The sequence below is a fragment of the Rhinatrema bivittatum genome, chromosome 1 (assembly GCF_901001135.1).
Source record: "Rhinatrema bivittatum chromosome 1, aRhiBiv1.1, whole genome shotgun sequence".
NCBI classification, from domain to species: domain Eukaryota; kingdom Metazoa; phylum Chordata; class Amphibia; order Gymnophiona; family Rhinatrematidae; genus Rhinatrema; species Rhinatrema bivittatum.
The window spans coordinates 304755734-304780130 of NC_042615.1; the positions used below are offsets into that span (position 1 = coordinate 304755734).

The 24397-nt window shown below is 42.0% G+C and overlaps 1 protein-coding gene across 1 annotated transcript in view; it reads left to right on the forward strand.

Annotated features, from left to right (window-relative positions):
- The window catches only part of CENPE (centromere protein E), a 691519-nt gene that overhangs the window by 359634 nt on the left and 307488 nt on the right, over positions 1–24397 (forward strand). The window contains 1 exon segment of the mRNA XM_029608709.1: positions 5012–5326. Within this exon segment, the coding sequence (XP_029464569.1) occupies positions 5012–5326 (315 nt within the window).

The following is a 24397-nucleotide window of genomic DNA, read 5'->3' on the forward strand; positions in this document are numbered from 1 at the left end:
TTCAAAGGGAGCCATATGTTCAACCAGACTGACTTAGAAATTACAGGTGCTGTCTTGCAGAGATTCGTTTTTTGCGTTTCTATAATGACTGACTACTGTTGCAAACGGTCTCCTCTTTCTTGTCGAAGGTAGTATCATCTTTTCATGTTCTAGGGGTGTTACGACTAATGTTTCATCCTTCTTGCCTAAGGTGGTCTCAGAATTTCATTTGAATCTGTCCATTTCCTTGCCGTCCTTGGATAAGGTCAGAGATGCGGAGGAGTATTGCCTATTGTGTACCTAGGATGTCAAGAGACATGTGCAGTATTTGGAGGTTTCTGAACCTTTCCAATTGCCTGTTTGCCCTTCATGGTGGAAGGAAGCAGGGCAAACCAGCTTCACGCACTACAATAGCCCACTGGATTAAGGAGGTAGTCACGGCCGTATATATGGATGCTGAAAAGCCGTTGCCTACTCAGGTGAAGACTTATTCCACTAGGGCTCAGGCAGTGTCATGGGCAGAGACTAAATGGTTGACTTCTGTCGACACTTGCTGAGCTGCGTTGTGGTCCTCCTTACACACTTTTTCCAGGTTTTATTGTCTGGATGTTCAGGCCCAGGAGGATGCAGCCTTTGCACGTGTGGTGTTGACTGGACCGCGAACAGCCCTCCCACCCTGTACAGGAGTAAATCTGTTACATCCCACTGGCCCTGAGTCCATCTGTCTACACGGTAAGAGAGGAAAAATTACTACTTACCTGATAATTTTGTTTTCCGTAGTGTAGAGATGGACTCTGCTCCCCACCCTCGGCTGCCGAATAATTGTGTCAATGGTCCTACTGAGGGGCTACGTGTTCTAAGAGTTTCCTGGTAAGTGTTCATCTAGTCCCTAGATTGGGGTACATACGATCTTTGTTTGAGTTCAGTGTTTCTTGTTTGAGTTCAGTAATGGTTGACTGTTTTTAATCAAGTTTTTTGCTAGTCTGTCCCTAGTTGATTTTGAAGAGAATACTGGCAGGCTGGGGTCACTGCAGGGTTATATAAACTGTGACATCAGCTTGTTCAGTCTCCATCTGCTGGCAGGGGAGCATAACCCACTGGTCCTGAGTCCATTTGTCTACACTAAGGAAACAAAATTATCAGGTAAGTAGTAATTTCTCCTGCTCCAGGACACACTGTCCTGGTGGCTGGACATTTCTAATTTTTGCTTCTTGCTAAGAGTGCAGCCTGGTATTTAAAATTCCTCATCACTCCCTGTTCCTGCTTTTCCCTGTTTTTCTCTGTATCTTTGTTTATAATTTATGGTCTTTTGTTCTGTATTAGATAAGGGCTAATCTGCATTCTGCATGTTTGACAGAGGTGAGGGATTCTGCTGACTAGGATGTAGATTCTGTGTAAGAATCTAGAGCAGTCTGGCTTTCTTTGTTTCGCCAATAGTAAGTGTACTGTGTTCTGTATTTGCAGTCTTGCTTTTTCATAGGTAAGGTTGTTGCCTTTCAAGTCCTGGGTATTATATAATTTCTAAATGTCTTTTTAGCAGGTTTTCATGTTATTTTACAAAGTGGCAGGAAAGGAATTTTGATGTACTTTTATTGAGGGGGTATCAGAATTTGAATATATTTTTTGTATGGTGAGTTGAAAGGGGAAATGTCCTCTCTTCTTTGTATAAACTTCAGAAGAGGTCACAACTTCCTGAGGTTGACAGTGAAATGCATGACAGTTTTCCTTTTCCTTTCATTTAATAAAATGTATTAATCGCCTAACACTAAAAGGCCTAGGCGATATACATATTGAACATACATAATAAAAATGTAACTGACAACATACAGTATACATATATTAGTTTCACAGAAACTAAAAAGGAAAATATATATTAAACAAATACAGAATATAGCAAAAGAAAATTCAATCCTTCAACAATAATGTAAGCCTCAATCTGAACAAATTCACTACAAAAGAGAATATAACATGATTACTCATCGTTTCCCACAATCTCCCAAACTGCCTGAAAACTCATTAACATCACAGTATTAGCTGTTATATGCACGGCGAAGTAGAAACTCTTTAATTGACATTTTAAACTTTTTAACATCTTCCAGAGACCTAAGTTCGAAAGGAATAAGATTCCAATATGTATGTGCTGCTATGGAGAAAGAAGTCTCCCTTGTGCTAAACAATTGTGCATGACGAACAGACGGAATCTCTAACAGATTCAATTGTGAAGATCTCAAACACCTTACCGGTTTGTAAAACCCTAAAAGTGCATTAAGCCAAAAAGCAGAATCAGATGCAATCAGCTTATAAACTATCATACTGATCTTAAAAACTATACGCTCATTAACCGGCAACCAGTTAAGTCTGCAGAGAACAGGAGAAATCCTATCAAATCGCTTAGAATGGGAAACTAACCTTGCCGCTGAATTAAGCAAAAGTTGTATCGAATGAATTAAACATTTTGGTAAACCGATGTAAAGACCATTGCAATAGTCAGTATGAGGAAATATAATTGTTGGACCACTGTCAAGAAATCTTTATCATACAAAAGATGTCGTAAACCTGCCAGTAACCGAAGTTTAAAAAAAAACCTGTTTTAATGAGTGACCTAATTTGAGGTTTAAAGGAGACAGTGGAATCAAACACAATGCTCAAACTCTTGATGGGTTTAGAAAGAGTGAATGAGAAATTGTCTATAGAAATTGTATCCTGTAAAGGTATAGAATGAGGTCGATGAATTAATAATACCGAAGTCTTACTTGTATTTAACAAGAGTTTGTTGTGTCTCAACCATCGTCTGATGGAATCTATACAAAATGATAAGGAATAGACTGTTTCTTGCCATAATTTTTGAACTTTTATATAAAACTGAATATCGTCGGCATAGATCTTAAAACCATCTGTAATGATAACCAACAATTTGGCAATGGGGGCAGGGTAGATATTAAACAACATTGTTGAGATGAAGAACAGGAGTTATTAAAGTAAATGATTTGAGAACGCTCTGTCAAATAACTCTCAAACCACTTTAAGCACGGTTCCCGAGACACCACATTCCTGAAGACAATATAACAGAATTTGCTGGTCAACAGAATCAAAAGCAGAGGTTATATCAAGTGAAACCAACAGAAACTGTTGGCCACTATCAAGACTCCGTTTAATAGAGTCAACCAAAGAAATTAAGAGTAACTCAGTACTAAGACCACGCCAGAATCCAAATTGATACAGTTTGTCTGTATCGAAAAACTGTTTGCTGTATATGCATATCGATCCCAGATTTCTCACTGATGCAGTAAGGAAAGATTAACATTTTTGTGAAAAAATATTTTATAATGATATTTTATAAGCAGATATTTAAATTAAAGAATATGTTGTCTTTCTCTTGCATCATTTTCAACAATAAAATATCTAGGATTTCTTTTTTTAGTAAGGCGGTTAAATGTAGTGTGCAATGTGTCATGCACGTGAGCATCATCTGTATGTCATGACAGGAAAAAGATTGAGAACCACTGCTCTAGTTCCACTGGTCGTGATGACTATGTGAAACTCAGGGAAGAAAAGGGGTCTATGATCATCATAGTCCCGTCCCCCCCCCCCCCCCCCCTCCCATTGGTCGAGTTGTCCATCGAGTTGTCATAGGTAAGGTTGTTGCCTTTCAAGTCCTGGGTATTATATAATTTCTAAATGTCTTTTTAGCAGGTTTTCATGTTATTTCACAAAGTGTCTGGCAGGAAAGGAATTTTGACGTACTATTACTGAGGGGGTATCAGAATTTGAATATATTTTTTTGTATGGTGAGTTGAAAGGAGAAATGTCCTCTCTTCTTTGTATAAACTTCAGAAGAGGTCACAACTTTCTGAGGTTGACAGTGGAAATGCATGACAGTTTGTCTGTATCGAAAAACTGTATGCTGTATATGTATATCGATCCCAGATTTCTCACTGATGCAGTAAGCAAAGATTAACATTTTTGTGAAAAAAATATTTTATAATGATATTTTATAAGCAATTATTTAAATTAAAGAATATGTTGTATTTCTCTTGCATCATTTTCAACAATAAAATATCTAGGATTTCTTTTTTTAGTAAGGCGGTTAAATGTAGTGTGCAATGTGTCATGCACGTGAGCATCATCTGTCAGGTGCGTCATGACAGGAAAAAGATTGAGAACCACTGCTCTAGTTCCACTGGTTGTGATGACTATGTGAAACTCTGGGAAGAAAAAGGGGGACTATGATCATCATAGTCCCCCCATTGGTCGAGTTGTCCATCTGGAAAAAAAACTAATGCAGAATTAAAACTGCATCATAAGTCTTAGAAACCATCTTTGATTTGATATTGGAATGTTACTGATCATAATGGTTGGTTATTTCTAAGTGAGGAAAAAATGTCAGAAGTTCATAGTTAGCTTCTATCAAAATGCTAATATCTTTAAGAATAGTAATAAATAGGTATGTCTATTTGTTTAAAACGAATAAGAAATCAAAATCAGACATTTTTATTTTGGATTATGGGGAACATCTGACAGGCGCATAGAACATCAGTGCTGGAATCACTGGGACAAAGTAAAAGGTTACCTTACTCCTGGCAGGGTTTCTGGGGGTTTGAGAGTAATGAGTATTGAGGGTGGCCGGCAGGGAAACTTGGCTTTTAAAAAAAAAATAAATAAAATTACCTCACAAGGCCAGGTAACATATAAACCTAACCAGCTATATTCAAACATGGCGGGTTAAGTTTGTTACGTGTAGCCAGATAACTTTAGGCAAGTATGTTCAGCAGGATGTTTATCCTTTTGAATGTATGGAACAAGTTATCCAGCTAACTTTAGCTGGATAACTTGTCCATTAACCGGCCTACTAAGTAAGACCCCACCACCACCATATTTTGTCAGCTTTTGCATCTAATTTGCATATTGGTAATACTTTAAAACAGGTTACATAGTCGTCAAATACAGGAAGGTTTTGAATGTGTACTTTTGTTTAGGAAAAAATTATCTTTTAAAGCTGTGTATCCTAATGAGAACATTTTTCTATGTGTAGCTGTCCTCTTTAATGGAAGAACTGAATCAGAAGACTGAAAAACAGGAGCAGCTCCTTAGTGAAAATGAGGAATTGGATCCTGCACAGAGGGAATTAACCACAGAAGTGGAACAACTTCAAGAAGAACAAAAAATCAGCAGATCCTCACTGGAGATGGCAGAGGAAGAAAAACTTGAGGTGGCTCAGAAACTTCATGAGCTTGAAGAGAAACTAAACATGGTAACCCAGGAGAAAGATGAGCTGCAGCAGATACATGAGAAACTCCAAGCTGAGAGGGACCAACTCAAGCAGGATATTATGGAAAACATTGAGCAAGTAAGTGATTAGTTTATTTCTGTTTAAATATTACATTTTTTAAAACTTGCACTTCTAATTTTCACTAAACACAGGTAAGAGAAAGCATTACCAGACAGAATCAGTCCTTAAAGCAAAAATATATTTAGTGGGTAGCTACACAGTTTTGATATAACTTACATACTGTAATAATGTAAAACTATTTTGTGGTGCCCTTTAACTTTGTGATTTGACATGCATTCAGTTGGAAAGTTTAACCATAGTAAAATGAAATAATGGCAAAGACCCAAATGGCCCATCCTGTCTGCCATTAAGGTGTTTAGGGTAATAACTGTTGTACCATGTAGGTTACCCTTGGCAGAAATGTTACACCTAAAGCTAATCTAGGTTACACCACTTCCATCCTTTAGCTACTAGGGATCCTCTGTTTTTGCCATGTCCCTTTTTCACCACCTCTTTAAGCGGGGGAGGAGGGAGGCAGAGTAGGGCAATCCATGTATCTACTACCCTTTCAGTGAAAAAATATTTCCTGATGATGATCCTGAGTCCTAACCCCCTTGAACCTCTAGTTTTACAGCCCACTTTCCATGGGAAAAGGTTTGCTTCTTATGTATCATTTATATCTTTCAGGTATTTAAAACTCTGTATCATATCTCCCCTGTCTCTCTCCTCTAGGGTATACATATTTAGATCCTCCAGTCTCATAAGTCCTCCGAAGCAGACTCCACACAAATTTGGTTGCTTTTCTCTGGACTTGTTCCAGCCTTTCTCTATTCTTTTTGAGATATGGTCTTCAGAACTGAGCATAGTACTCAAACTGAGGTCTCATCAAATACCTGTACAGAGGATTATTGCCTCTCTTTTTTTATTTTCCTGCTGGTTATGGCTAAGGCTATAGTCTACCTTCCCTATAGCCTTAGCCACTGCTTTGTCACATTGCTTTGCTACCTTTAGATCATCAGAAATTATCACCCCAAGATCTCTATTTTGGTCCACACACATCAATGTTTTGCTCCTGATGACAGACAGCTGTTTTGGAATACTGCACCTCAAATGCATGACTCTGCACATCTGGCATTGAATCCTAGTGGGTCAACCCTTTCACCACTTTTATATCACTGTTCATGCTCTGAAACTCCTTCAGGTGTGTCCATTCTGTTCTACATCTTAGTATCATCCACAAAAAACAAACCTTTACCTTCTAACCCCTCTGTTATATCACTCAAAAGTATTGAAAAAGATCAATCCAGAACAGAGTTTTGAGGCACTTTACTTACCTCCATGTTTTCTAGTGGGTTCCATTTAGCATTACATGCTGTCATCTATCTATCAATCAATCAATTGTAATGCATTCTACCACCTTAGGACCCACCCCTGTTCTTCAAATATGAAAATTAAAATGTATACTACCAGAGCAGTGAGAATACTTGAGTATTCTGTTTCAAGGATTGTATTATTAGACTATTAAGAAACATTTCCTATTCTCTCTACCCCTCCAACACGTGCAGCCTCATCCCCCTCAGGCTTTCTGATTTTTGTCAAGGATTGCCAATACCATTAGCACTCCAGCAGCAATGCCGTAAAGATACCTTTAAAAGGAGGCATGCAAGTTAGAGGAAATGGGCAGTTTGCCAAAGAATGTACTTGATAAGTGTTTGTCTCTGGAAACCAAAAATCAGCAGGTGTAAGCTAGGTCTTCAGCTTCAACCACATGAGGGATTATTGGACAATCAAATAGCACAGGAGCTCTTTCTCCTTTGTTGAATTCCACAGATTAACCTCTTTGCCATAAACAAAGTTCCCATATACTGCTACAGGAGACTAACAAGATAGTTTGGAAGGTGCCTTCTCAATTCCATGGAATCAAGGACCCATTAGACACTCCTTGGAAGATTGGGAGGTCATGGGATCAAAGGCAGTGTCCTATTACGGGTGGATAACTGGATAAAAAAAAACCAACAACCAGGAAATAGAGGGTAGGACTAAATGGTCAATTTTCCAGATGGAGAGAGGTTATTAATGGAGTGTACTGTATGATTTAGCATATTTCTAAATGATCTGGAGAAAGGAACAATGAGCAACGTGATCAGATTTGCAAATGAATCAAAATTGTTTTACTTCATGAAAACAGCAGCAGATTGAGGAATTACATCAAGACCTTGTAAAGCTAGGAGACTGGGCAACTAAATGAGAAATGCAAATTTTTTTTAATTTATGCATTTTTATATATACATTCAAGAAGTTCTTGAAAAAGGTAAAATACAATACCATATAGGAAAAAAATACATGGAGTTTCAGAAACAAAAAATATTAATGTCAAATATTCCAAGTCCTCACATCTGGAGAGACCAATACACAATTTGAAAGGAAATTGAGCAAGAAATACTAGCAAAAATGGAACCTAATACATAATGAAGAAAAATTCCAGCCAATATGAGGTTATACAGCATCAGAAGTAGGTATATCACTTAAGGAGGAGGTCCTATCAGAAATAAATTTAGAGAGTTGAGAAGAATGGAAAAAAGATATTAGATATCACGATATTTAATAAGACATTTACGTGAGTACTTTAAGAAGAATAAAGCACCCATCTGCAACACTCGGTCTCATTATGAGAAACTGCTTAGTCTTTTTTTTATTGGGTTTGTTTCACCAGATCTGGGAACACTTGAAACTTCAAATGAAGAATATGTTCCGTATGATGTCTAAAGAATATCCTAAGGATCCAATCTCTGTCCAGTTCAAGTAGAAAAGATATAATTAAAGTTGCTGGTTGAGCCAACTCAATATCAGATGATTCTAAGATCTCAGAAACATCTAGAGGTGAAAGAATTTAAATATTCTGACCCTCTGTAGGTTTTCTCTTAAGGTGGTAGGTAATACATTTTAGCAAATGGTGGTAATGTTTGTTCTGGTAACTTTAAGATCTCCAAAGCATATCTGGTCCACATGTCATTTGCTGATACAACAGGAACTTTAGGAAAATTTATTAACCGTAGATGCCTTCCACAAATTTGCTTCTCCAAATTTTCAAGCTTATTTATAAGAAATGATTTTCTCTCATTAAAACTTGTTGCTCATTTAAATTCCCAAGATTTTGTTTCACAGTCTCATAAGTCCGAGCAGTTTTAACACTTTCCTCTTGTAAAGATCTGACTTGTATCTGTTTCACTAACTTTCTAACCACTGGGTTCAGCTGGAGCATAATATTAAAATTTAAAGTAAACATTCGCTTCTGAAATTGTTTTTAAAGAAAAAACAATGGGTCTTACCATAACAAAGACCTTTTAGTTTTGGGAAGTTCCATCTGATACAGCTTCACCCTATGAGGAATCCTCTTCATAGTGCTGTAAAATCCTCAGCAGGGATCTCCCCTGGAACCCCGAGGAGAACATCGGACTTCAAAGCAGTGTCTGCAAACACAGAAGTCTCGGAATGGCTCGCAATCTCCACGTCATCAACATACGATGAGGACAGAAATTGTGTGGTGGTCCTAGACAGGATTCACAGGGGCCATTCTTTCAGCAAGTGATAAAGATGTAATAGAGTCATGGAGGGGGTCAGGTGTTCCATCTTCATGACCCACTTCCAGTGACTGCTGCCACGGTGCTGAACAGTTCCACAATGCACGTGAGCATCCATCAGACTGATAGGTGGGCCGTCTGGGGGGGGGCTTCTGAGACTATCCTTTTTCTGGCCATCCGTTTACAGCTGGAAAAAGCAAAGAAAAAGGATTGAGGAGCTAGTGCACCATCCTGGTTCTCCAAGGCAAATGCAATTTAATGTTCCACAAATGCAAAGTTTAAAAATAATCTCAACTGAATGTATACGATGTTAGGTCCTATATTAGTAGTGAAAAGAATCTGAGTACTTGTGGACAGTAACTTGAAGTGTTTGGCTCAGTGTATGGTGGCTGTCAAAAAGGCAAATAGAATGTTAATTAAATGGAAAAGAATAGAGAGCAAACCTGAGAATATCATAATGCCTTTGTATAGATCCATGGTGCCTATCAGCAATGAAAACAAGTGGATGGATCGGTTGTAAAACAGGATTTTATTGAAGCTTGCCCGACTCTGGCGAGTTTCACTCAAAGAGCTGCCTCAGGGGCTTATAAGCCACTTGAATTGGCTTAAAACATCACAAAGTTATCACGTTAGCGAAGTCAAAAAGGAATAACACAGCAGGTTTCTTTGAAATTATATTCGGATCAAATAGTTTCAAAGCAGAACTTTAAAACTATGAATATTGCATACCGAATCAACGCTCAGCATGGTTTAACGCAAAGGTGAAAGATTTCTTTACCTCTGTAGTGGCTAAGATTGAGGAGGATGCCTTCCAACCTCTCTTTTTCAGGATATCAGGTTTACTACTCCCACAAGATTGTTCCAGTATCATCTGTTCATGTGGATACTCAATCATAATCCCTGTGAAGTGATTTTAATCCATGGCATTCACTTGCAGTGGAGTCTAGCCAGTCAGATGTCGACCAGGAGTACACCCTCAGACTACCAAGGACCTCTCCTCAGTCTCCTTCATCATTGGATCCTTGATCAGTGTTCCTGCAACTCTAGGCTCTGAGAGAGGGGTTGACAGTGAACCCTTCCAACTGCTTTCCAGACCCTCCAGAACACTTGTCTCCACTAGAGGATTTGCATGGTGCTACTTTCTGCATTTCCTCCTACTTAGTATTGCAACAAGTAGGAGGAACCACTGAAAAGCAGTATTTTTTTTTTATTTTGTGCCCTTAACACAAGACTTTACGCTTGCTCCGGGGCGCATGGCAATTTTTTTTTAATTTTTTTTTAAATTGTGCTAATAGCCTCATATACATGGCATTTACTTGTGATGAGTGCTATTAGCTACATGCCTTTTTGGATGCGCTAATCCCATTACTGCATCGGGAGTTATTCTAGTACGTCCAAAACATGCGTCCAACTACATGTCAAGCTGTTTGCAAGGCTGAGCGCACTATATTGCATCGGCCTCTTAGATGCGGAGGAATGAGTACGCTATATTATCCGATCCGTCTGTGAGGCATTTAATCCCACGGCTTGCACCAATAGATTCCAGCGGAGCTCACAGTGTAGCTTTAAATTACCAGGAGTCATCTTTGAACTGGCAAAGTTAGCAGACAATCCCCTGCCTGGGCTATCGATTCTTTGGAGAACAGCTCAGAGAAACTGTTGCTCAAATAAAGGAGCAGCATCTGGTAGACCAGTCCCTTTTTACTGGACCGGAATAATTTTCTGCAAGGCACACTTACTATGCTTTTAAAAGTCTGTGAGGTCAATATTCAGTAGGCATTTTAGTGGGCAAGTTATCTGGCAAACATCAGCTGGATATCTTGTCTGTATGTTCAGCAGGATAAATGTCCCATTGCTGCAACTTTTCCAGGTTTCGTTCCAAAAGTTGGCATCTGTATCCCTGAACTTCATCCCCTCCCCCCCCCCCCCCCCACCTCCCCGGTCAAAACGGAAACTCTCACCCTGGACTCTCCTTCCCCTTCTCCTCTTGCTGATGACCAAACCAGATCTCGGGCTGGGCGCGAGGGTCTTACACACTCCCAGTGGCTCCAAAAGGATGAAATTACTGCATTGATTATCGCAGGTAAATTATGCACTCCGAAGAAATTCTGGGTTGGGACCCATTAATAAAAGGTGTACAAAAACCGCAGCTACCTTCCCTCTCCGTTCTAAAATTAAGAACTTGATATTGGCTGAATGGTTGTCTCCATATTCAGTTTGAAGTGTATAAAGCATTATTTTGTGATACCTACTGACTGAGGCACAAGAATGCTCATTTTAAATTCCAAAATTAGGCACGTTGGTCTCCGCCATCTCCAGAAAAACTACTATTCCTGTAGAAGGTGGGGCAGTTTTAAAAGTCCTTCAAGACGAGAAAAAGGTTTTATTGAAACTTTTCTTCCAAAAGCTTCATTATTTATGGGGCAATTTGTTTAAGCTATGTTTCAAGAGCTCCATTACAATTAATTCAGTAGCTTCCAGGAGGAGAAGAGACTACAAGACTAGTCGGCTTCAGTCTATATAGCAGGTGGCCTATATGATCTGATAAGGCTTGACTCACGGTGTTTAGCTTTGACAATAGGCGCTAGAAAACATCTGTGTCTTAGACAGTGGGTGGCAGATTCATGGTCAAACGTTTGCCTCTGTAAGTTTCCTTTTAAAGACCAAATGCTTTTTGGTGAAGAACTAGAGAAATTAGAAGTTTATTTATTTTTATTTATTTAGGGTTTTTATATACCGATTTTCTTGATACAGATCAAATCAACTCGGTTTACATAGAACGATAGTACATTAACAATAACTAGTCAAACCTCAAAAGAGGAGACAGATAGGGAGCAGAAGGTAAAAAAGTTACATTATAACAAGGGTGAGTAACTTGGAATTGGAAATGAAGAGAAAGATCATCAAAGTAGAGAGATAAAACAGAGGGAAAGAGGCTTGGAGCCAACCTCAAGAGAATAACTCTAGCATTATAACATGATTATATGATATTCTGCTAGTTATTGAAGCACAGCTGATTGGATAAAGTTTTGGAGAGACAAGAACTCAGCGTTTACCAGATGGTAGAATCAAGGCCCCTTTTAAACCCTTCAAATCTTGAAGCCAGAGCCAAGACCTTTTTGCCCTGATAGGCAAAATGCTATACAACCACTCAGAACAAAGGACAGAATGCAGTCCTTTCATGAAACCAGAAAGTCCAAGCAAGATGCAAGAAGAGAAACTACCTTATTTTACCAGTCAACAATGAGGGCTTTTGGATCCACTCTTTGATTCAGCCAATAAGCAATTACCTTCAGAATTAGAGTGGATCCAAGTAACTATTTATTTATTTATTTATAACTTTTCTATACCGAAGTTCAAATAACAGAGTTAATTATCACTCCGGTATACATTGCAACCATAAAACAGTGACAAAGTTGTCTTACATAGAAAAGGGGGAGAGAAAAACTTGGATACAGCTTAAGAATGGGGAGTAACGTGTCAAAACTGGTAAGAACTGATAAGAGTTGGCTTTTTGGGGTAACAAGGTATTCCGAGGGAGGGGGTAGGAATGAGGGATTGGAAGGGGGGTTGGAAGGTGGGGGGGGAGGGTTACCATAGATTTAATGAAACTAATATACATATATTAAATAGCTTAGGCAGCAGAAGAAAAAGTGCTTAGGCATCTGAGCTTAGGAAGAGAAGGTCCGTGGAGGATGAGGCAAGGACGAGTGTTATGGGAAGGCTTGTCCATAGAGACCAGTGTGTCTTCCACATAATTTTAAAAAGCTATTCTTTGGAACTATCAAGGCCAGTACATCAGACTTTCAAAGTTTCACCCTACACTACAACAGGGTGAAAGAAAGTTGTGGTACAAACACTGGACAAATTACAGCTTAATGCTATTTGCCCAGTATCTACCAGGAGGAGAGAGAAGGATGTTCAATTTACTTTCGGGGCCGATACAGTAAGGACGCTTAAGAAACAGTGCGGCAGTGCTGGGTGCCCGCTCGTTTGCCACGCGCATATTTTGGTTCTCATACCGCTCGATTCAGTATTCAAATTAGACACAAATCCAAGCGGCGTCCAAAGCGCGTCAATGAAGCGGTAGGCGCTCACAATCCATTTTACTGTATAGAGCGGTATGCAGCGCCTATACAGTATCCAGGGTGCACTGGTACCTGTCCTTTGAAATGTCATTACAAATGTCATTTGAAATGTCATTCCACCAGGTAAGTGGATGGTTCTTTTCTACAGACCCCGCTGCCTTGAGCACCCGGCCGGACCTCCATGCCGCAACCTTGGATGTCCGGCCGGGTGCTCAAGGCAGCGGTGCCTCCGATCATGGATGCCCGGATACAGGCGGGAAAGTCCATGAACGGACGCCGCGACCTTGGACATCCAAGGTCATGGCATCCGTTCATGGACCTTCCTGCCTGTAGGCACCGCTGACTTGAGCGCCCGGCTGTTGTCCAAGCCGCAACCTTGCCGAGCATTTCGAGCATTTCTCAATCGAGCATTTCTCATTCTGCTTCTAACCGAATGAAAAATATCTCCAGAGCCAGTATATATATGTTGCCCATGGCCGCTGTCCAGTACGAAGCTGACTGAACACCACACTAACGCCAAGGACAGGGTAGGCGGTAAATATTCAGGTTAAAGACACGGTAAATGAGCTGGTTAACAGGGCGATAAATTGGGCACACTTTATTGTATCGGAGGGAATAGCTAATCCGATCATTAACATGTCATATACATGCGGCGGGCGGAAAGGGATTCGCGTCCTTTTCGGCAAGCGGTAAGGACGCGTAAAAGCCGATACTGAATCGCGGGTACGCCTTACGCGTCCAAAACGTGCGTCCAAAGCGGGTTAGAAACCGGATAACCACGGCCGCGCTTTACTGTATCGGCCCGTTTGTTATTCCAATAACGCTTTCATCATTATCTTGGGCAGAATTAAATGCTGTAAGTCCAGCATTTAATCCTGCCCATTTTCAAAACATTACAGATTGAATGAATGTTTTAGCAAAGATAGATGCTGCTTACAGAATGAGCATCTTGAAAACAGGATTAACATCTTCCCACCCAGAGTAGTTGGGCTTTGGAACTTCCAAGTGTTCTGGACTGGTGTAGCAAAAAAAATGAGAACATTAAATATACCTGATAACGTTTCCTTTGTTACTGCTATACCAGTCAATTTTTTTTTTTAATTCTGTTTCAAAGGAAAGTTTGACAGCTTCTCATGATATTTTATGATTAAAAAAAAAAGTTAATGTTCTACTCAATAGTTTTAATTATAAGCTTTGACAGAGAAATACTGTCTTAACTGGTTCCAAACATACCATCTGCAGTAACTGTGATGTCATTTAAAAATAATAATCTTGACCTCTTCCTCCATCAGCTAGAAGTGGGACAAACCGAAGGGTCTGAACTAGTATAGCAGAAATAAATAAGATAATTATCAGATATGATATGAAAGGACTGGGCATAGCAATGGCTAAATGTATGCTGTCCAATTAGCTGGAAAACTGCATTATGCATTGCTACTTGCTAGCGGGACTACAAATTAGCACAGTCAAAGCTCGTTATGGGGTCAAATTTAAGACCTGCACGCACACATGGATGCGCGGTCAACCTTTTTCCCGGTTCCTTAACCCTATCCTTCCTCTCCTCCCCGACCCCTATACTAAACCTATCTATCCCCAGTTTTTTTGTTTTTTAATACTTACTGCTCCTCCGGAGCAAAAATAAACTCTGTGCACCAGCCAGCTGGCCTACCCCTTTTAGCAGGCCCGGCACTTCTGTGCATGGCGAGGCCTGTTCTAAAATGTGTGCGGCACACGCAAGGCCCAGCCACACTTGTAACCCTAGATATGTGCAGAAGTGATGGGCCTGCTAAAAGGATCGGGGTGGGGGGCTTGTTCAGTAAAAGCTCTGCAGCAGCCCTCAGCTTGGGACTCTCCACATGTCATAGCCAATTCAGCCCTGCTTGTCAATGGAGAAATCAGTTTGCTTACTGTAAACAGTGTTCTCCATAGATCACAGGATGAATTATCCACTTTACTCAACTACCTGGTTAGAATTGGTTTTAAAACCAACTGATGTAGCTCATAAAGCAACGCCAGCGTGAAAATTCCCACATATGCTCAGTAGAGCAAAAGCGCTCTACCTGCTGAAAGTAAGGACTGTTTGGTGTCACCTGATGACATCACCTACATGTCATGGCTGATTTATCCTGCTGTTTATGGCGAACAGAATTTACGATAAGCAAACTTGCTTTTTTGTATTGTTCGATGTCTTAAATTTGAACTGTTACTTTTTTGAGATGACAGCTGGAATGAAAATGTGCTTCTTTTTTCTGATTATTCTGTATTCCCCTAAAGAAGCCTTCTACCAGACATTCTTATAATTTCAAATGGAAAATATTTATTTTACTGTTCCTTTCATATCTAGGACTTTTCAGCTGCTCAGCTTCCTTGCTGCTATAGTATATTCATCTTTCAGTTTTTGGATTAAAATCAAACTGTACACCTCACTCTCCAGCTTGACCATTTTATTGCCATGTTTTTTTAATTGCTCCCCTTGATTTTGAGAATTTGTATCAAGCTTTTGAAATAAGCAATTTTAGAGGAGCAGTCAGCTACAAGATTCCCCCGAATAGACCTTAAATCCCACATACCACCAAGCGTTTGGAAACCCGATGACGGGAGTGAAGTAAGACGGTTATTCCTCCCTGCAACACAGCTGATATAGGGGCAGTAGAAACAGTACAGACCTTAAATGGTTCAAGGTATAGATACCTGAGATACTCCCTTTAGATTGTACTCCAACTCTCCCCGGCCAACAGGATCACCACCAAATGCTGACATGATGTGGGCTCCCTCCAGCATGAAATGGCCTATGATTACCTCCTGCGCTGCCATGCACAGCCTGCTCAAATGAACAAGCCACTCAAATGATAGGGATTGGAGATCAAGGGTACCGAGTGATATTCCTTTGCTTGGAGATTCAGGTGCTCCCTCTCCCAACATCGCAACAGGGTTATCAAATGCCCTGGAAACTGCAGGAATCCTGGACATGAACGGTGTAATGAACTGTTGACATTCTGCCTTGGAGGAAAAGACATGCACCTTCCTCTTTTTCTTGGGTGGCATTATTCCAAGAAAAAAAAAGAATAAAGAGAACAGCCTCAGCATGCCCAGGTCATGCTGCCATCTTGGCTCCCTTATTGAGAGCATTTCTAAGGAAGTTGCCTAAGTCCCTCAATTCCATAGAAATCAACCCATTGTACTTCCAACTTGTTTCCCAAAACCTCATTCCACTGTGGTCTAGAATATGAAGAGCAGTCTCTCCATATTCTAGACTGCAGAAGAGCCCTGTTCTACTTGGAACAAAATCCTTCAGGAATTCTCCTCTATTTTCTCTCTCATATGATGTAACTAGACAAGTCCTTCCAATCAAACATTATCAAAGTTAGCAGGTAGCACATTTAAAACAAATCAGAGAAATATTTTTCACTCAATGCACAATTAAGCTCTAGAATATGTTGCCAGAGGATGTGGTTAGTGCAGTTACTGTAGCTGGGTTTAAAAAAGGTTAGGATAAGTTCTTGGAGAAGACCAATAACTGCTATTAATCAAGTTGACTTAGGGAATAGCCACTGCTATTACTGGCATCAGTAGCATGGGATGATCTTAGTGTTTTGGTACTTGCCAGGTTCTTTTAGCCTTGTTTGGCCACTGCTGGAAACAGGATGCTGGGCATGATGGACCCTTGGTTTGACTAAGTATGGCAATTTCTTATGTTCTTAAATTGACTGTCACTGTATTTCTACTTCACTAAAGCTGGAATTCAACTTCCACAGAAAGTGAGAACTTATGAGGTAGAAGCAGCAGCAAACTTCAATAGTGTTTATTCGCTTAGCTTCAATTCAGGATGTATTCAGGATGTATGCAAAGTGGCCACTTGGTCATCCATCTATACATACCCTTACCTCTCATTGCTTTAGGCACCGCTGCCTTGAGCACCCGACCTCGGATGTCCAAGCCGCTTGGACGTCCTGGGCGCGCAATTCACTATGCAAATGAGGACCCACGCTAATAAGGAGGCGCTAGGGGCACTAGCGCTCCTTATTGGCAGAAGCAGCAGCTGTCAGCGAGTTTGACAGCAGACGCTTAATTTTACTGGCAAAATTGAGCATCCATTTTCCAACCCGCAGACTGAGGGCAGATTTTGTTGGGTTTTTTTTTTTTTTTTAAGATTTTGTTTTATTTTTGGGGCCTCTGACTTAATATCGCTATGATATTAAGTCAGAGGGTGTACAGAAAAGCAGTTTTTTCTGCTTTTCTGTATACTTTCCCGGTGCTGGCCAAAATTAACTCCTGCCTTTGTGTAGGCGTTAATTTCAGAGAGTAAAATGTGCGGCTTGGCTGCACATTTTACTTTCTCTGTAGCTAACTAATAGGCTCATCAACATGCATTTGCATGTTGCGGGTGCTATTAGTTTCAGAAGGGGTTGGCCGCACATTTTCCATGCGCTATTACCCCTTACAGTTTAAGGGGTAAAAATAGCACGTTGAAAACGCGCGGCCAAACGGGGGTTAACTGTGCACTCGGCCGAGCGCACCATACTGCATCAGCCTTGTAGGTCTTTTAGAACTTAATGATCTTACTGAATGGTAAATTTGTAAGAATTTATACAAGAAATGGGAACTTTCACTTAATGCTAAGCGGATCATGACTAATATTTTATACCGAATTCTATATTTGACTGGTAACCAGTGTAAATCATTTAAAACTGCTGTAATATGTTCATTATGTTATGTACCAATAAATTCCTCGCGGCAGAATTCTGAACCATCTGAATTGCCCTAATGGTGTAAGCTGGTAAGCCCAAAACAGTGAGTTACAATAATCCAGATCAGGTAAAATAAGAGTTTGAACAATTGTCCTAAATTCAGATGTGTCCAAATAAGGTTTTAATCTACAAAGTGTTAATTTCCAGTAGGATTTATGGACTAAAGCTTTAACATGGTCCTTTAAAGTTAGGTCGCAATGCCCAGTGTTTGTTCCTAAAAGAATTATCTTGTACTTTGTATTTCAATGCATCAAGATAATTGTCAAATATTAGCACCTGAAATAAATATCCTTCATTTCATTAAGCAGGTTTCTGTATATTAGTCAAATGTGTATGAAGTGACCTTCATCCAGTGAGCTAGGAAGCATAAAACAAATTTATCCCAGGACAAGCAGGATGTAGTCCTCACATATGGGTGACATCAGTAATGGAGCCCTATGTACGTACATAGGGCTCCATTACTGATATCACCCATATGTGAGGACTACATCCTGCTGTCCTGGGATAACACCTATTACAAGGTAAGCAATTTTGCTATACACAGTTAAGATGCTGTATTAATCTGAGGGTGTAATTTGTAAAGCAGTTTATTACTGGACTACTATTTGGTTAGTTTTATATCTAATTGTTTGGTAGTACTTAAAACATACTAGATAGGCAATACAGGTAGGCTTTAAATATGTACTTTTGTTTAGGATTGGATTGCCTTTTAGCATGTGTATCCTAATGAGAACATTTTTATGTGTAGCTGAACCTCTTTAATGGAAGAACTGAATCAGAAGACTGCAAAACAAGAGCAGCTTCTTACTGAAAATAAGGAACTGGATCTGGCAAAGAAGAATTTGGTCACAGAAGTGGAACAGCTTCAAGAACATCTAAAAGTCAGCAGATCCTCAATGGAGATGGCAGAGGGAAGAAAGCTTGAGGTTGTTCAGAAACTTCATGAGCTTCAAGAAAAACTAAGCATGGTAACCCAGGAGAAAGATGAGCTGCAGCAGATGACATGAGAAACTCCAAGCTGAGAGGGACCAAGTCAAGGAGAATTTTGAAGAGAGTACTAAGCAAGTGAGTAAATTGTTGCCATCTTGGCTATGCAATTAAGTAAACAAGGCACTTAGCATCAGCAGCAAGAATCATCTTGTTACCAATGCTTATTACCATGTTAATCTCCCTGGTTACTCCAGCGTGTTTGAATGTTATGAACGAATGGGATGGTGACATGTAGGGAATATAATGGAATACGCAAGATGCTGAATGAATGAGCATAGTGGGGCAAACGACATTTAGATTTGTGTGACTTAGGGAAGAAACAGAAAAATGTAATCTAAAGCAGTATATTGTAAGACACCATATCAAAACAGGAAAGACTGTGTTCCTCCTTTATGAAAAGTGTGGATAGTGGTTTTTGCACTTTATATTACTGGAAGCAGAAAAGGCTAGCAAAGTGTACCTTAGCGCATTTGCTACAAAATGACATTTGATATCTTTTTAAATTCCAGCTCCCTCCAATTTCCTTAAGCATCTTGGTATTGGGATACCTATGTTCAGCACAGGTTCACAAATTCTCTGAAGGCAAGCAACAGTCATGCATGTGGGCTGTCATCCTCATGCTCTGCTGAGCAAGTACAGTTACTTTTCATATCCACGAGTACATTGCAAATCTCAGGTCTTCATTTTCTGCAGTGAATGTTTAGCATGTCTTTTTGCCCCAATCCTGTTGCAGTCTTCTCTTTGAAAAAATGCTAGGTTGCATTTTTTACCACTTTTTTTCATTCCTTTGTGTGGAACCTTACTTTCTCCTAAAGTCTAGGTAGGTTTATGTTGACTTGCAAATTTTAGGTGTGTTTTGAACATCTCTGCTTGAGCCTCATGTTCACCCCTTTTCTCTCTTAGCCGTGTAGCTCCAAAGTCATTTTTTCTTGATTTCACCTTGGTAATTTTTTGGTAATGTCATAGGATGACCAGCAGCTTCAAGAATTGCTGGACTGTGGACAAATGTCCATCACAAGATCTGCAAAAAGTATCTGGGTGGGGATTATGATATAAATGTGGCATCTTCAGGAGGATATTGCTAAGGGCCGTCTGGCACTGCAAGGGGAGAGAATTGTTTACCTTGAACAGAAGGGAAGTTGAATTCCACTGAATTATAGTGAAACACTTCAAAGTAGAAGTTGTAACTGGTCCTCCTGTATGTCTTTCCTCCATGGCCCGCTGATAGCGAAGGTGCTCAGGCAAGTAGAGGGCCATGCGGGGGTCAGTGATAATGGTGGCTCCAGGGTGGCCTTGCCGCCCGTGGTTCATGGATCTGGTGCGTTGTGGTTGTGGACGGTCCGCTACGCCTGACCACCTACCGGATCTCCTTCGTCAGGGTCCTATATTTTCCGATCGGGAGGATCGCTTCTGTCTCGCAGCCTGGCTTTTGAGAGGAGGCGATTGCGTGTGAGAGGGTATTATCTGTTCGGCTAGAAGGATTTTCGGAATTTCAGGTGCTTTCGTGCCGTGATCCGTTCCTTCGGATATAGTCTGATAAGGTGTCCTTGCGAATGGTGCCTTTGTTTCTTCCTAAGGTGGTGTCTGTTTTTCATGTGAACTAATCAGTAGAGTTGCCCGGGTTTCCGGATTGGGATAGGGATCCCTCGATGGGTTGTTACAAATTGCAGCGGCACGGCTGTTGACCAATAAAGAAAAGTATGACCATGTTACGCCATATTGATAGAACTTCATTGGTTACCTGTGCAATTCTCGCATTTTATATAAAAGCTTGACATTAATTCAAAAATCCATCTATGGCAATAATTCAGAATGGCTTAACGCATCTCTGCAATATACACACTCCACAACGAATCTAAGGTCCCTCAGGAAAGGACTTACTATCTATCCCTTCACCTAAATTAGCTCACCTGACTTCGGTTAGAGAAAGAGCTCTTCCCTTGGCAGAACCAGCTCACTGGAACGCTCTCCCACTTGATATCAGACTGGACACAAATGTAAGCACGTTCAAAAAAAGCTTTGAAGACGTGGTTGTTTGAGCAGGCTTATATGCAAACTGGCTAAATTTACAGTATAATTCCTCTCCCTATCCACTTACTTATTTTATGTTAGGATTATTTTGGCTTCCAGCCATGGCAACGGGGTTCCGTCGTTGTCCGGATTGTACCCGGACTATGTCCATCACAGACCCCCACAGGGTTTGTGTAATGTGTTTGGGTAGTGGGCATGATGTCCTGACTTGCACCAAATGTGCCTTAATGACACCCAAGGGTCGCAAAGCCAGGATGGAGAAGATGGGGCTCCTCTTCCATGCACCAACCCCAACGCCATCGATAGCAATCGACGTCATCGGAACCGGCACCGTCGAAGTTGTACCATCATCGTCAACCCCCGGCGACCGTCCGCCATCGATCGCTTCTCGGCCGTCGACTCCCGTCCCTTCCCCGGATGGGCGAGGGGATCGGAAAGAAAAGCACCGCCATCGACGGCATAAGTCTCGGCCTGTCGAGGATCCACAGCCATCGACCTCTGCTCAAGCCGAGCCACCGACAAAGAAGCCGCGAACAGACCGGATGCCCTCCACGTCTCGTTCGCCAGCATCGAGGAAACCCTCACCCTCTCGGGGTGTGGGGGCCGTGATCCCACCGGTTACGGTGGTCCCTCCGGCCCTGCCTCAGCCACCCTCTCCCGTCGAGCCGGGTATGGTTACCCCTGGTCTCCGGGCAGAACTGGACCGGCTGGTCCAGGAGGCCATCGAGAAAGCGATGAAGAAATTACAACCTCCATCGGCACCGTCTCCGGCACCGGTTCCAGTGCCGCCCCCGGCACCGACACCGGCACCGGCTTCGCCACCGAGGAGGGAACCGACCACAGAGCCGTTGATACAAGCGCTAGCACCGCTACTGAGCCGCATGGAGGCACTCGTGACGGCCCTTCCATCGGTGATTCCAGTGCCATCGACAACACCACCATCTCCGACTGGTTTCTCATCGGCAGGAGAAACACCGTTTCGAATTCCCCCTTCCGGGGTAGTTCCATCGGTACCTTCTGGTATATCTCCACCGATTTATCCTTCGGCTCCATCGATTCCGCGCCAGGCACCGATTCCATCGGCAGCACCGAAGCCATCGATGCCATTTCTGGTTCCACCTACTGCACCGATTCCACCTCGGTTTCCATCGATGCCTTCAGAGCCTCAGCCAGGTCCATCAGGGCTACAAGCCACACATGATCCTACGATACCTGGGGTGATGATGATGATACCTCTTCTGACACAGATCTGCCTTCGCCACCATCTCCTACAGAGAGTAGAAAAAGATCTTCCTCCTGAGGATCTATCTTTCATTTAATTTTGTGAAAGAAATGTCAGAAGTTGTAACCTTTTCAACTACAATCTTAAGCTGATGATAGACACCAGATGATGGAACTACTTCAATTTCTGGATGCTCAAAATCATCGCTTCCATCCCTATACACCAGGTGTTTTTGGATCTGCTCAAGAAAAACTGGGAATCTCCTTCATCGGTGTCACCAGTTAACAAGAAAGCTGACTCCACATACCTTGTCCAGTCAGCACCAGGTTTCCAAAAACCCTCAACTGGATCATCGCTCTGTTGTGGTTGAGTCCGCGCAGAAGAAGGCCAAGCGTCTTAAGCCGCACTCTTCTACCCCACCTACCAGGGACAACAAGTTCCTGGATAGTGTAGGACGGAAAGTCTATCATGGAGCTACGTTGATTTCACGCATAGCTTCATATCAACTTTACATGACTCAATACAACAGAGCCATCTTTAAGCAGATGCAAAGACTATGCTGACACGTTGCCGGACCAATACCAACCACAGCTTCAAGCCCTTCTTCAAAGGGATATGAGGCAGGGAAGCACAAGATTAGGACTGCCTATGACATATTCGATGCTTCCACGAAGGTTTCAGCCACAGCCATCTCAGCCAGACATTGGGCTTGGTTAAAGTCATCCAACCTTCGCCCAGAAGTCCAAGATCGTCTTGCTGATTTGCCCTGCTTAGGCGACAATTTGTTTGGAGAGCAAATTCAACAGATTGTGGCGGAGTTAAAAGACCACCATGAGACGTTGAAACAAACTCTCATCTGTCCCACCTGAGGTGACCTCCAAGCAACCGCAAAAGAAGGACTCTAAGAAGTCATTCTTTCGACCACGTCGCTACTACCCTCCGACAACTAGGGCTCGTCCTGCACGGTCCTTCTAACAGGCCTCAGCCTCGTCAGCCGGAGAAAGCAAAGACCTACTGTAGCCCCACCTCCTGGGCCTACGGCGGGCCTTTGACTTCCCTGTATTGAGCACATGCCATCTCCCTCTTCCACACATCCCTGTGGGGGGTCGACTGTTCCACTTCTTACACCGTTGGAAACAGATCACCTCAGATCAGTGGGTGCTAAGCAATTATCGCACAGGGTTACCACCTCAACTTCATAACACTTCCGCCAGACTCCCCGCCCCTTCAGGCATGAGTCTAACCAGCCATTTCACTCAATTACATCAAGAAGTATCCTTCTTCTACAATCAACTGCTATAGAACCCGTCCCTCCTTGTCACAAGGGAAAGGATTCTATTCCAGATACTTCCTAATACCAAAGAAATCAGGGGGCCTACGTCCAATTCTGGACCTTCGGGCCCTCAACAAGTATCTGCAAAAGAAAAGTTCAAGATGGTAACCCTGGGCGCCTTGCTCCCTCTGTTGCAAAAGGGGGATTGGCTGTGCTCTCTCGACCTCAAGGACGCTTATACCCACATTGCGATCACACAATCCCATCGCAAAATATATGTGGTTTCTTGTAGGCCACGACCATTATCAATACCGTGTCCTACCTTTCGGTCTGGCTTCTGCCCCACGAGTCTTTACCAAATGTCTCGTAGTGGTAGCAGCATTCCTAAGGAAGGAAGGTTGTCCACGTCTACCCCTACCTGGACGATTGGCTAATCAGGGCCTCCTCCCAACATATAGCTTCAATCCTCCCTAAAATTGACAATTCAAACACTCCTTTCCTTAGGGTTTCTTGTGCAATTACGAGAAATCTTGCTTAGTTCCCGTCTCAAACCTTATCCTTCATTGGAGCAGACTTGGACACCTTGCAGGCAAAGGCTTACCTTCCTCTTCAGAGGGTCCACACCCCTAATATCCCTGGCTCGCCAGCTCCAGTCTCAAAAACACTGCCACGGCTCGCCAGTTCCTCATTCTCCTAGGACACATGGCATCCTCGGTTCAAGTCACTCCCATTGACCGACTAGCCATGAGAGTAACACAATGGACTCTACGACACCAATGGATTCAAGCTTTTCAGCCTCTGTCCTCCATAGTCACAGTCACACAGGCCCTGCGCCTATCCTTAACCTGGTGGACAACTCAGGTCAACCTCCTTCAGGGCTTTACCTTTTCTTTCCACCGGATCCACAAGTAATCCTAACCACCGACGCTTCTCACATCGGTTGGGGAGCCCATGTGGACGAATTACAAACCCAAGGGTTAGGTCCAAAGAGGAGGCCGAACACCAGATAAATTTCCTGAACTTCGCGCAATCCGCTATGCACTCCGAACTTTCAAAGATCATCTATTCCATCAGATAATCTTAATCCAGACGGACAACCAAGTGGCCATGTGGTACATAAACAAGCAGGGAGGCACAGGCTCCTTCCTTCTGTGTCAGGAAGCTGCGCAGATCTGGGCGGAAGCCCTCTCCCACTCTATGTACCTCAGGGCCACTT